The following is a 14,413-nucleotide window of genomic DNA, read 5'->3' as shown; positions in this document are numbered from 1 at the left end:
ACTTACTGGCATAAGCTACCCTTATAAGCAAAATTATAGTCACACAAAACTGGAAATAAAACCTACTCAATCAGTCTTTCTTACCTATTTATTTCTTTCCGTTGAGAAACGTCTCAAGGCAGAATGAAAGGATTGATAGAGATATTTGGGCAAGTGAAAATGTCAAGACTCTATATGACTAGGAAAAAGACCAGAGAACACAGAAAGAATTACAGGATACTTGTGGAGTTTGACAAAACTTCTATAGCAGTACATAACCAGGAGAAACTTGCTATTGGCATTTAGAAAGACAATAACCAGGAGAAACTTGCTATTGGCATTTAGAAAGACAACCTCTAACAAGATAAAAACAAAAATGTTACCTTCTTCCCCAAATTTTTTCAAAAATATATTAAAAACATACCACACGTGAACTGCCACGTTATGGCTTTATCCTCTCTTTTTTCAACTGATAATCATGTCTCCTTCTTTCTTTTCAGGTATTAAACATTAAGTTGGCTTCTTAGAAAGAAAAAAAAAAATCATGGCTTCCAGCATGACTAACCCAGCTAACCATTTGCCATACTTCTTTGGCAATATTACACGTGAGGAAGCTGAGGAGTATCTGATGCAAGGAGGTGTAAGTGATGGACTATATCTGCTTCGCCAAAGTCGGAATTACCTTGGAGGCTTTGCCTTATCCTTGGCCCATGGAAGGAAGGTTCATCATTATACAATTGAGAGGGAGCTGAGTGGCACATATGCTATTGCAGGAGGGAGGTCTCATGCAAGTCCTGCTGAACTAATTAACTATCATTCAGAGGAAGCGGATGGCCTAATCTGTCTACTGAGAAAACCTTTCAACCGACCACCAGGCATTGAACCCAAAACAGGACCCTTTGAAGATTTAAAAGAGAACCTCATCAGAGAGTACGTCAAACAAACTTGGAATTTGCAGGTAAATTTGCAGGCTGATTTTGCCATAAAGTGGTCTTTGAATTAGGATAAAAAGAAATTACAGGGTTTGGTTCCAGCAGTTGCTGTTGCTGTAGCTAACATGAGTTCATGAGGGGAAAGTCCTGCTTAACTAACTTGAACTGACTAAGACATCTTGATAGATTAGAGAGCTGGGTAATCACCAACCATATGAAATTTAACAAGAACAAGTGCCAGATTCTGCACCTGGGACAGAGTAATCCTGGATGTCTGTACAGACAGGAGGATGACGACTGGAGATAGGACTAATGGAAAGTGATCTGTGGGTTCTGGCCAAGAACAATTTGAATGTGAATCAACTGTGGCAGTCAAAAGGGCCAACCGTATCCTGGGATACATCAGGCACAGCACTGCTAGCCAGTCGAGGGAAGGGGTTGTCCTGCTCTGCTCTGTACTGATGCAGCCTCACCTCAAGTACTGTGTGCAGTTTGGGGCACCACAACACAAGAGCACAAAACTATTAGAGAGTGTCTGGGGTGGGGGGCAACAAAGATTGTCACAGGTCTAGTGGGCAAGACGTATGAGGAGCAGCTGAGGTCCCTTGGTTTGTTCAGCCCAGAGCAGAGCAGGCTGAGGGGAGGCCTCATGGCGGCCTGCAGCTCCCTCACGAGGGGAGCGGAGGGGCAGGCGCTGAGCTCTGCTCTCTGGGGACAGCGACAGGACCCGAGGGAACGGCATGGAGCTGGGACAGGGGAGGGTCAGGCTGGGTGTTAAGGAAAGGTTCTGCACCCAGAGAGGGGTCGGGCACTGGGACAGGCTCCCCAGGGAAATGGTCACAGACCAAGCCTGCTGGAGTTCAAGTGTTTGGATAGTACTCTCAGATATATGGTTTAATTTTCAGGAGGTCCGTTATGAAGCCATAAGTTGGACTCAATGATCCTTGTGGGTCCCTTCCAACTTGGATATTCTGCCGAAAACACACAAACACAATACATCAATCCCAAATATGCTATATAGTATTTTGTCACAACAGAATTTTAATTATCAGATTTTTATGAGCAGTGGGTATTTTTCGTGCAGTACATTGCAATATGTACATGCTGAAACTGTGCAAAGTGTGTTTAGTTTATTTCAGCAAGCTGAAGGCATGTAATATGGAGGTATGTTATGACATCTCAGAGTGACATCAAGTATATTAGCTATGCCTGACTAGCATAAAAATGTGACACAATTTTTGGTTGAGATGTTGATCTATTTATGCTTTACTCATTATTTTTCCTTCCACTTCTCAGAGATAAAAGAAAAATCCCAGCTTTGTAATGTTTAGATCACCCTATTTTATCTTTTGTTTTAATGTCTTTGTAGCAACTATTGCTTTACCTCATATACAACAAAATGTACAGGTTTCAGATGTCCCAAAAGCCATACAATACTGGCAGTCTATATGTAAACTTTCTATCACAGAAGACAGTTTGATTGTCCCATTGTGTTTCTACCACTCTAGGGTCATGCTCTTGAACAAGCTATCATAAGTCAAAAACCTCAGCTGGAGAAATTGATTGCTACTACAGCCCATGAGAAGATGCCTTGGTTCCATGGGAGGATTTCTAGGGAAGAATCAGAGCACCGTATCCTCATTGGGTCAAGAAACAATGGAAAATTTTTGTGAGTGCTTTTTCCTACATTATTGCTGTTTGCCCTTAGTGTTATTACATAGTTCACTTGAATGAATCTCAAGTGAGAGAGTGTCCTAAGAGATGGCTTTTTCACAGAGATATATCAGTCCAGCATGATATATATTACATAATGTAACTATTCCTATACTAAACAAGTGTGTCCAAGATTCGGTTTTCTCTTAACTGAAGATGGGAAACTGTAGTAAATGCTTGGTCACTGTTTTTTAAGCAAGTATTCTAAACGGAACATCAAAGAAGCTCAGCGTCAAAAAATAAAAATAAAAAATAAAAAAATAAATAAATATTTGGACTTGTTTTACAATTGATAAGCAGTACTAAATGATTGTGGTGGGTTAAAATCAGCCCACCCAGTCAGTCTCATAATCCCCCAGCTCAAATGGACAGGGGGAGAAAATAAAATGGAAAAGCTTGTTGGTCAAGATGAGGAGAGACAGCAGGGAGAGTGTTTACCAGTCCTTGTCACAGGCAAAACAGACTTTGCTTGGGTAAAATTAATTTAATTACCAATTAAAATAATCTGGATTGTAAGTAACAAAGACAAAAACATAAAACAACATATTGCACTCAAACCACGTCCCCACATTTTCACAGGTTCAACTTTACTCCTTCCAGCCCAGCTCTTTTCCCCAACAGATGGCAAAGGGTGATGGGGTTCAGGGGGTTGTGGACATCATCACAGAATCATCCTAGAATGGCTTGGGCAGGAAAAGACCTCAAAGATTATCTAGTTCCAACCCCTATGCCATAGGCAAAGGTGCCACCCACTAGATCAGGTTGCTCAGGGACTCATCTAACCTGGTCTTGAACACCTCCAGGGATAGGGCATCCAGAGCCTCTCTGGGCAAACTGTTCCAGTGCTCACCACCCTCTGAGTGAAGAATTTTCTCTTAACCTCTAATCTATATCTCCCCTCTTCTAGTTTAAAATCATTCCCCCTTGTCCTGTCATTATCCAATTGAGCAAAGAATTACTCCCCATCTTTTTGTAAGTCCCCTTCAGGTACTGAAAGGTTGCAGTAAGGTGCCCCTGGAGCCTTCTCTTCTGTAGGCTGAATATTCCCAGCTCTCTCAGCTTTTCTAAGTAGGAGAGGTGCTCCAGTCCCTTGATCATCTTTGTGGCCCTCCTCTGGGCCCACTCTAACAGCTCCACATCCTTCATGTGCTGGGGGCTCCAGACCTGGAAGCAGTACTCCAAGTGGGGCCTCAAAAGGGCAGAGCAGAGGGGGACAATCACTTCCCTCTCCCTGCTGGCCACTCCTCTTTTATTGCAGCCCAGGATGCAGTTGGCCTTCTGGGCAGCAAGCGTGCACTGCTGGCTCATGTCGAGCTTTTCATCCGGCAGAACCCCCAAGTCTTTCTCTGCAGGGCTGCTCTCAGTGAGTTCTTCTCCCAGTCTGTATTCATGCCTGGGGTTGCCCCAGCCCAGGTGCAGCACCCTGCATTTAGACTTGTTGAACCTCACTAGGTTCACATAGGCCCACTTCTCAAGTTTGTCCAAATCCCTTCAGATGGTGTCTCTTCCTTCTATTGTATCAGCTGCACCACTCAGCTTGGTGTCATCTGCAAATTTGCAGAGGATGCACTCGATCCCACTATCCATGTCACTGATAAAGTTAAAGACCTCTTTGTCTTGCATGTGCCTTGACATTGCTTCCAGGAGGATCTTTTCCATGATCTTTCCAGGCACAGAGGTGAAGCTCACCAATTTGTCATTCCCCGGCTCCTCCTTTCTACCCTTTTTAAAAAGAGGTGTGATGTTTCCCTTTTTCCAGCCACCAGGGACTTCACCTGACTGCCAGGACTTTTCAAATGTAATGGAGAGAGGCAACTACATCATCCAGTTCCCTCAGGACCCTAGGATGCATGTCATCAGGTCCCATAGACTTGTACCTTTTTAATTTCATCAGGTGGTCTCGAACCTGCTCTTCACTTACAGTGGGTGGGACTTTGCTCCTCGAGCCTCCATCTACGGTTTCAGGGAGATGGACCCATGGCCAGTCCATAACAGTTTCTTTCTGTCTCCTTTGTCCCCACACTCTTTCCTGCAGAAGTGCATGCTCTCCGTTGGCTACAGTTCCTCCTGGAACTGTCTACATCCTTGGAGGGCGGCAGTGTGCGCACACGGCTGAGGGAAGAGCGGTGCCCTCCATGGGGCCTACTGCAGACAGCTGGAACTGGCTGGACACAGCCATGCCTGGCAGAGGGCAGCCCAGCCTCCTGCCAGTGTGCCCCCCAACCCAAGCCTCGCCTCCGACACCCAACGCACTGATTTAACCAAAGCAGAATAAGTATTAACAAGCTGTCTGTCTTACACTTCTGGTATCCAGAACTGTCAGTGTTCCTAAGGGCAGAGATGTGCCTTTCTTTTGCAATTAAGCCAGAGAAGGAATTTCTTTCACCTTAGTAACTTCATTTTGTGTCTGTCTCCCTCTGTGTTAATGTAGCCCCATTATTAGAATTTATGAGCGCAAACATGTCAGTTAAGGTGGTGACTAGCAGCCATCATCTTGTCAGGATCAGAGCCAGTCAAAATCTTCTAGCAAAACAGTTTTTCTTTGAGAAAATCCTCATTTGAAAAGTATAAATCTTTTCTTTATGGCATTTTTGCCCCCTTCCAACCTTCTCTCCCCCCGCGCCACTCCCCCCCCCCCCCAAAGAAAGAATCACTTAGAGCTATATAATTCCTGAAAGAAATTTCATCACATCACTATGTAATCTTCTTCAGTACTCATCTATCTATGATTTTCTAAAGCTTGTCCAAAGTAAAACTCTGGAAATGAGTACAGGGTGGACACACTTCTTCAGTACCCACTGTCTCACTTTACTGATTTGACACATTATTTGTTAGTGTCAATGTAGCTTTCATATGTTTCCATATGGAATAGTTTGTATTTTCAGTCTCAAATATTTATTTTAAGAACTATTAAATCCTCTAAATCTTTCTTTACAGTAGAGTTCATTCCTATCAGGTCTTACCTACTAATAATTTGAGTATACTGACATCTCCTTTCTTCAAATCTTATGCCTTGTCTCAGTCTCTTTTTATTTCGTAGTTACTCTCACCCAGGTTGCCACTGTGTAGGGCTTATGTGGCAAAGCTTTGGTAACAGGACGTTGCAACGGTGGCCTCTGTGAGCAGCGTCCTGCAGCTGCCCCATGTCAGAGCGCAGCCAGCTCCAACCGGCTCCAAAAGGGACCTGCTGCTGGCCAGAGCTGAGCCAGGGAGTGACACTGGTTGGGCCTCTGTGAGAGCAGATTTAAGAAAGGGGGAAACAATACCGATGCTCAACAGCAGCTGGGAGAGAGAGAGAGGAGTGAGAAGCAGCCCTGCAGCCCCCCAGGTGAGTGCAGCAGGAGGGCAGGAGGTGCTCCAGGCAGGCAGCAGCAGTTCCCCTGCGGCCTGTGCAGGGAGAGGCCCCTGGTGGAGCAGGCTGTCCCCCTGCAGCCCATGGGTCCCACACGGAGCAGATCTCCACGCTGCAGCCCCCCCGTGGAGGAGCCCCCTCTGGAGCAGGTGGATGTGGCCTGGAGGAGGCTGCGGCCCATGGAGAGCCCCCGCAGGAGCAGGCCCCGGGCCGGAGCTGCAGCCCGTGGAGAGGAGCCCACGCAGGAGCAGGGGGTCTGGGGGGAGCTGCCGCCCACCCGTGGGGGACCCGTGCTGGAGCAGTTTGCTCCTGGGGGATGGATGGACCCCGTGGTACGGAGCCGTGTGGGAGCAGTTCTTGAAGAGCTGCTGCCTGCGGGCAGCCCCCGTAGGCTCAGTTCGGGAAGGACGGCATCCCGTGGGAGGGACCCCACGGGGAGCAGGGGCAGGGAGGGACCGTGAGGGAGCAGCGGAGACGAAGCGTCAGGGACTGACCGCAGCCCTCATTTCCCTGTTCCCCTTTCCCTTGCGCTACTTAGGGGGGAGGAGGTAGAAGAGGGTGGATGGGAGGAAAGTGTTTTTAATTTGCTTTTAGTTTCTCACTCTTTCTAGTGATAGGCAATAAATTATATTAATCTCCCTATGCTAAGTCTGTTTTGCCCTTGATGATAATTGTTGAGTGATCTCCCTGTCCTTACCTAAACCCTTGAGCCCTTTACATCTATTTTCTCCCACTTCTCCTCTGAGGAGGGTGAATGAGAGAGTAGCTATGGTGGAGCTCAGCTGCCCAGCAGGGTAAAACTATCACAGCCAAGCACCTTCATATTCTCAGCCTACTACTTTATGTTTCTTAGGATCACACTCTGAAAGTCATTACCCAGTTGTTTTCTCTGCAAATTGTAAGGAGGAAATATTACAAGTTTGTGGAGCTAAATATTCCCATTGTCACAGATTCACCGCTTCTGAAATCTTCTTTCAGTAGCACAGGAGAGGTTTCACTGAGTCGTAGTCACTGTAGTAGATTACCAGCACAACAATGCCATACTTTCTCTCCTTTTCATTCTCTTGTTACTTTGCTACTCTCTTTTGCTACCTTTCTTCATTGGGGCAAATGTATATATAATCCTAAAATGAAACAACTCTTTTTTATGACTTTTTTTTTTCTAAAATATTATTTTAGGCATTAACATATTTCCAAATGATCGTTTCATCATCTGAGGTGTGATGTTGATGATGTATTAAAATTTGCAGTTTTTCCAGTTTATCCCTTGCACACATTGGTTTCTATGTGCTTCTCCTTGGGGGAAAAAGAAAAAAAAAAAGCTAGATTTCTTTAAAAAAAGAAAAAAAAAAGAGAAAATTGATTCCTTAGCTAACATTTCATAAACACAAGGATAGGCTTTGGAGTTAGGGCAGTTTTTTAGCAGACTTTACATTTTCAGTCTCCATTGTAGTTCCTGGCCTCTTTTTAATCTTCTTTAAGCATTCCTATAGTTTTAAATAGAAATTCTTTCCCAGCATTTTCCTGCTTCCCTTAGAGATAGCCGAAGAGGCATCTCTGGTACTGTTTGCAGTGATACACTTGATGAATAGATAGACCTTCTTCCCTGTGGGACTGGTTATGTCAGTGGGTGTGCTTAGCTCTGCTGCAGCTCAGAAGGCTTCTTTCACATCAGGTAGATAAACCCTTAGAGAGGAAAATTCTGACTTAGAGGTTCTGTTTAAACTGTAAGATGTGCCACTGGAGCCTGAATAGTTTTCTTTTGCATCTGCAGGGTGCTTTCAAATGCATTAATTTTTCTTGCACAGACTGCCTATCTGGCGGGTGTAGAGCTCAGTAGCCACCTAGCAGCTGTTGACTCATGCTTCTAGGGAAAAAAACAGGACAAGATCTTTGCCCTGTAATTCAGCAGCCAGACCAGCAAAAGAAGTAGTGTTGCTCATTTGTACCAGAAATCTGTTGTTTTTCCTTCTGGAGTCCTTTTGGCTCTCAGATAAGTAGACCTGTTACTTGCCCATAGCAAATAACAAATCAAATGTCTAATTCAGAGACATTTTCTATTTCTGCAGTGGTTTGCCCAACACGGGCTTACTTTGCTTTGACAAATAAATCACTCATTTTTTAGCTAACTGAAACGGTAGCATCAAAACTGTGAGTGCTAGAGAGGTGCATTGTTTTCTATTTCAGGCACACATATTTTGTAATTTTTCCTTACCCAGTAGCAGTGCATGTCAGAATCTTCTGTACATCTGTGGACTGAATACTGTGAATTTGTGCTTGCAAATGTAGCTGTGCAGGGACTTTTTTCTCACATTGGTTGAGACACTCAAGTGTGGTAGCTTACTGAAGGATAAAATTTAGAAACATTCACTGTCTAAAAGAAGGTCACTTGTTGAAGTGGGAATTGGAGAGCATCCAGGGAACATATAGGGAAGCTAGATTTTGGAAAAGATGAACTCCAGAGGTATTGATCAACTGCACAAGCAGACCTGAAATAAGTGCTGGTATATGACAAACACAATCTTGTTTATTACAGGAAAGATAATAAATTTTAGAAGGTTACAATATTTCTTCATATTATTTTGCAAGGGTCACTAAAAATGTAATCACACCAGAAATCTGATGTCTGACCTACCTTGAAACAAAATTGAGTACAGGGGTCTCTGTGAGACCACATGTAATGCTTAGATTTCTTTACCAGTTTATTGCATCACTACAAGATTATCAGAGCTACATATGTTTGTGTACAATAAATATGGAAATAGTTGAAAAGATTTCTGATTTCATTTCAAAACGTTCTGAATAGCATCAGAAATTTAGCACTGTCCCTCACACAAGCTGCTGGAAGAGTTCTGTGGTAACAATGTTTCACTAAGGTATTTTCGAAGGTCTTTTTAAGTTTTTTGTCAGGACTGAAAAGCCAGGGAAATAAGAATGTATGTAGGTGCTGTAGAGTTTGTTTTCAAAGCCAAATGTAGAAACAATGTCATGACATGACAAGAAATAGGAAGCAGCGCCCACCTCTTCTGGGAAAAAAATTCATGGAAAAGATTGCCACTCTAGCCACAAAATTTGGAGGAAAAATTATAGCGGCAGAATACAAGGAAAATATGACATCTGTAAAATGATCTGAAGAGCAACTGAAAACAAAGGATTTAAATTGTTAATGTTAATTGTTAATGTAAAATGTTAAATTGTTTAAAGACTGCACTCGTTTTATTATTAGTTTTCATGCCATATAGGACTTTGTTTCTTACCAGAATTCTGCAAAGTATTAGTTTTTCATTGAACTTTGCCTGGTAGAGGACATAATTATAGAATATGGCAATCAGTGTTATATAGGTGATCATAGTTAATATTATTATTAATAACATAACAGACTTAATGCGATTTAAGTTGTTGTGTTAAGATGTGTTACTGTTGTTGTTAGTAATATTATCTATATGAGCTCATGCGTGCATGGACCAGTTGAAAAATAAACTAAATATTTGCTAATGGTGACAGACCAGCAGTATTAAAAATACTTTCTCTGCAGTTTCACACAGGAAACGATTCTGTTGTGTGTGATAGCTCTTGGCACATCTTACTTTGTCATTGGTGGTGACCACTTCAGCTATATAAACATGTGATCTTGTATATGTGCTAAAAACCAGAAATTCTGAAGCTGAAGGAAAATAAACAATTATTCAGAAATACCGTTAAACATAAAAGGTCAACTTTAAGGAAAGTGTGGTTGAAGGCATTGCACAATTAGCAGTTTAGGCTCCATAAACCTTTTTATGTATTTTATGTTCACATAAAATGTGAACAGTTATGTAAAAAAATTTAGAAACAAAAAACTGTCTTTAATATGTAACTAGATATATTAAAATGTACAAGACTAGTCTAGACTGATAAATTGGCTCACAGCACTACTCATAATGGTATCTCTTGATCTCTATGGACCGAGCTGCCTCTTATATGCCACAATAGTTAACACCAGTAACACCATTTTCATATAATAAGTTCTGAAGTGCAGTTGTTTGTAAGAGTTTACTTGTCTTTTGTCCAACCAAAAAACTGTAGCTGTCAAAAAATACATGCAGCTGCCTATATTTGCATTACTCTTACTGTCCTCCTCTAGGCATTTGACGCTACAAGACTGCATACCTAGTTAGGTGCACCATTTATCTGACCTTGCATAGTATTCTTTTATATTCATCTACCCTTATTATGTTTGTATTCATAAATAGACCTGGATATTGTTGACATCAGACAAGATGAAAATAATCCTAGTAAACCTGACCTTAATTCAGGGACATTAATTAATGATGACATTCCTCTTCAAGACGCCGAGCAGTTGCCAGGCTTAGATGGCTATGGCAATTTTACAAGATAAATGACAAAATATAGACTGTTAACCATGCTTCTGGAAGTGATTAATTCCCCTTCACAGAAACCCTCTTTGGAAGAGATTTACTTCCCCTTACGGAAGCTGTCTTTGGAAGATCTGTTTATTTATCTTCGGTTAGGTACATAGGTAGGTGCCACTTGCAGACCACAGCAGTAGTGTTATAAGTGAGACCATACAAATTTCTTGGTCTATCAGAAATATTTTATTAATTAAGTAAGCAGGCACAAACAAAACAGCGCTGGGCGGCTGGGGAGTCTCCGCTCCACCACAGCACGCAACTTTCCCTTTTCAGTGTCGCCGTTTTATAGCGTCCAAGTTTCGGCTTGTCAGGACTTGTTGAACCTTCTGAAGCTGCGCAGTTCGTTGTTGGGGGTCGTTGTTTTTCTTTCAATGATCATGCGTTGTGCTCGTGTTCAAGGGGGAGGGTAGTGAAGCGGGAAACAGTATTTCAGAGTCTTTGTTTTACCAAGGATGTTTATCCAACACCCCCTCCCCACTATCTACTTGCTTAGTCTTCCCCCTTAACAAGGTCGTAAATTGCAAAACCTTATCTTCTCAGCAGATCCTCTGAATTCCTTTTAAAGACAATGAACAAACACCCGCTAATTTATCACAGTAGGACCATGGCTTCTCAAAGCTGTCTCTGTGCTATGTGCTCCAGCAGTAGAGTGTGTCAGAGGTGGTCAGAGAGGTCACGAAAAGATGTGAATCCTGACTGAAATAGCTGTAGTGAGAATCCCTATAGCAGGTGCGGTTTTACAGCAAAGCTTTAGAAGCAAAGTAGGGTTTAGGAGCAGCGTCCCGTATTTTGCTGTGAGCAAAATAGATGCCTGTGATTCAATCCTGCTTGCTAAATTGTTTTCTCACTGTGCAGCACACCACAATAGCCTTATCAGGAGATCAACTTTTAGGTTCCATTGTAGATAGGAACAGCCTGCGGCTCAGCTAACTCTTAAATTCTATAGTATGCTAACATTTCTGCAGTGGTTTTGAATATGTACCTAAATGGAGGCGTAGAAGTGGTGTAAAGGAAGACTGCAGTCAGTCCTTTTTCACCTCTGTATGGTCCTATTACAGATGGCACCAAGTTCATTCCTTATTGTCCTCAAACTTGGAATGTGTGCAGTGTGCTGCGGATATTTGTAGTGATAATTAATAGCCATGTTAGAAATAACATTACAAGAAAGATGGTCCTAGGGGCAGACAAGCAGGGGATGGCTGTGGCTTGATGTACAGACAGGAATGTCAGTGTCTTTGCCATGAAGGAAGCTGTTATGGCTGAGAAGCCAAAACAGTACCAAGAACAAATGTTAACACACCTTTGGACTCAGGAGTGGGCATAAGTTCCCACCATTGCTAAAGCGAGCATTTTGCTTATGGATTTCCCTTGCTTTTCCACACTAGAATGCTGGGTCTTCTTTTATTTATTTATTTGATTGTTTGTTTATTTGTTTATTTATTTTAATACAGTCAATGAGCTGTGTTGTAACAGCAAATTTTTTAATTTTTTTTTTTTACCCTCGGGGTTTTTTCCTTGAGAAGGAAAGAGATCTTCATTTTCTGCGCTCTTCATTTGCCCAGAAAAATTAGGGCATCATTCTGTTTGCTTTCAAACAAAATTAGGATTTCATCAAAGTAAAGAATGTGTAGCTATTTACAGAGTTTGTTATGATACACCAAATAGTTAATAATTGCCATTTGGGTTGCAGGCATAAAAACAAAAGAAATACACAAGGATTGATGGCATGAAAATTAAAATCAATAACTAAGCTTTTTTTTTTTTTATACATTGCATCATGTAACAGTTTGAGAGTTTGAGTTTCTCCATTCCATGTAAAATTGCTGCTTTAAAAATACATAGCAGTAGAAATTTTAGATACTTTAGTGCTTTTCTTCATTGTATCTGTGAATTCAAATTTCCACTCAGTGAAGTTGTTGAAAGTTTAAGGCTCATGTCAGTGGATGAAGGGGCAATATTGATATTGTTTCTTTGCAGGTGTTTATTCTCTTTATTATTTTTTTCTATAGATCTGTAATTCTCTATAACGTCATAAAATGAAAGACCATATGATATTTCACTGCTGGATTCCTTTCTTGTCAAAATGCTTCAAAAATAGAGCTTTTTTAAATATATTTTTTTTTTACGTTGTATTGAAGAATAGTATATGTCATGCTTAATTTCAGAGCACATTAAAGCACATAAGGCAGTTGGAATTTGGGATTTTTCTCTCAATGTTCTTGAAATTTCCATTTTTCATAGACTGAAACTTCCCTATATATAGTCCCCAAATTTGGTGTGATGACTGAGTATCTCAGGCACCATCAGGATGATGTGAAAACCTTGATTTCTGTTTAAGGAGGTTCCATTTTGTAACCTTTCAGTTTGAGCAGTCTTTTCCTTTATTCCATTTTTTAAGGTAAATGTAAAGTACTGAATACTGCATATCTAGCTGTTGTGGTTTTACTCAAATGAGCTCCACCACAACTGCTCTCTCACTCCCCCTCCTCAAAGGGAAAGAGAAAAAAATTACCATTAAAAGGGCTCAAGGGTTTAGGTAAGGACAGGGAGATCACTCAACAATTATCATCACGGGCAAAACAGACTCAGTGTATGGAGATTACAGACATTTATTGCCTATTACTAACAAGATAGAGAAATGAGAAACAAAACAAACTGAAAACACCGTGCCCCCATCCATGCTCTTCTACTTCCTCCCCTGGAGCGGCACAGGGGAATGGGGAACGGGGGCTGCGGTCAGTGCCTGACGCTTCGTCTCCGCCGCTCCCTCACGGTCCTTTTCTGCCCCTGCTCCCCGCGGGGTCCCTCCCACGGGATGCCGTCCTTCCCGAACTGAGCCTGCGGGGGCTGCCCGCAGGCAGCAGCTCTTCAACAACTGCTCCCACACGGCTCCGTACCACGGGGTCCATCCATGCCCCAGGAGCAAACTGCTCCAGCACGGGTCCCCCACGGGTGGGCGGCAGCTCCCCCCAGACCCCCTGCTCCTGCGTGGGCTCCTCTCCACGGGCTGCAGCTCCGGCCCGGGGCCTGCTCCTGCGGGGGCTCTCCATGGGCCGCAGCCTCCTCCAGGCCACATCCACCTGCTCCACCGGGGGCTCCTCCACGGGCTGCAGCGTGGAGATCTGCTCCGTGTGGGACCCATGGGCTGCAGGAGGACAGCCTGCTCCACCAGGGGCCTCTCCCTGCACAAGCCGCAGGGGAACTGCTGCTGCCTGCCTGGAGCACCTCCTGCCCTCCTGCTGCACTCACCTGGGGGCTGCAGGGCTGCTTCTCACTCCTCTCTCTCCCAGCTGCTGCACAGCAGTTTTTTGTTGTTGCCGTTGTCTGCTTACCACTGGGCAGCAGTGGGTCCCTCTGGAGCTGGCTGAAACTGGCCCTTATCTAACATGGGGCAGCTGCTGTGCTCTTCTCACAAAGGCCACTGCTGCAGCCCCCCAGTTACCAAATCCTTGCCACGTAAATCCACTACACTACCTGCAGTTCTAGTGTTAACCTAACCTAGACAGCTATTATTGCATCTGCACAAACACAATGAAATTTTGGTGAAATCTGCCATATTACAATCCTTGTCAACAAAGGTAGTAAAGTTTTCAGTTTGGATTGTGGTGTTGAGTTCTGTAGGAGTACTTTGGATATACAGTGGTAGAGCAGTCAGACAGAAGCTGCCACGACTGTGAACTACAGATATCTTCAGAGTTAGGTAGTTGTTTGGTTGGGGAAAGGAAGAGCACAGAAATGCAATTATAACTTTACAAACGTAAGTTCTTCATAAACCATGCACTGGATATTGATAGGGCTGTTGGATCTATGCTGTGATCCTAAGAAATCAGGACTCTCTTCACCCATTGATGTCTGTGCTCTTAAAAACATTTAGAGTGCCTCTTGCGATAGTAACAACAGCTGCAAAAGGGAATCAGTTTCAGTAGAACTAATAATATTTGAGTCACCATTGCCATATATGAAGCATGAAGCAAACTTGTTACTGGGAAATAATCCATTACATTTTATAATCTTACTTGTGCTGT

The 14,413-nt window shown here is 43.0% G+C and overlaps 1 protein-coding gene across 4 annotated transcripts in view; it reads left to right on the top strand.

Annotated features, from left to right (window-relative positions):
• SYK (spleen associated tyrosine kinase) overlaps window positions 1–14,413 on the top strand; it is a 68,124-nt gene that overhangs the window by 31,438 nt on the left and 22,273 nt on the right. For all 4 annotated transcript variants that reach the window (XM_083817710.1, XM_083817713.1, XM_083817711.1 and 1 more), the window contains exons 2-3: window positions 480–937; window positions 2,420–2,580. In XM_083817710.1, the coding sequence (XP_083673836.1) occupies window positions 524–937; window positions 2,420–2,580 (575 nt within the window). In that variant the 5' untranslated portion in view covers window positions 480–523. The remainder of the gene's footprint in view (window positions 1–479; window positions 938–2,419; window positions 2,581–14,413) is intronic.

Source organism: Anser anser, assembly GCF_964211835.1.
Source record: "Anser anser genome assembly, chromosome: Z".
Classification (NCBI taxonomy): Eukaryota; Metazoa; Chordata; class Aves; order Anseriformes; family Anatidae; genus Anser; species Anser anser.
Note: the sequence above shows the minus strand (reverse complement) of the source record. Positions and strands in the feature narration are given on the sequence as shown.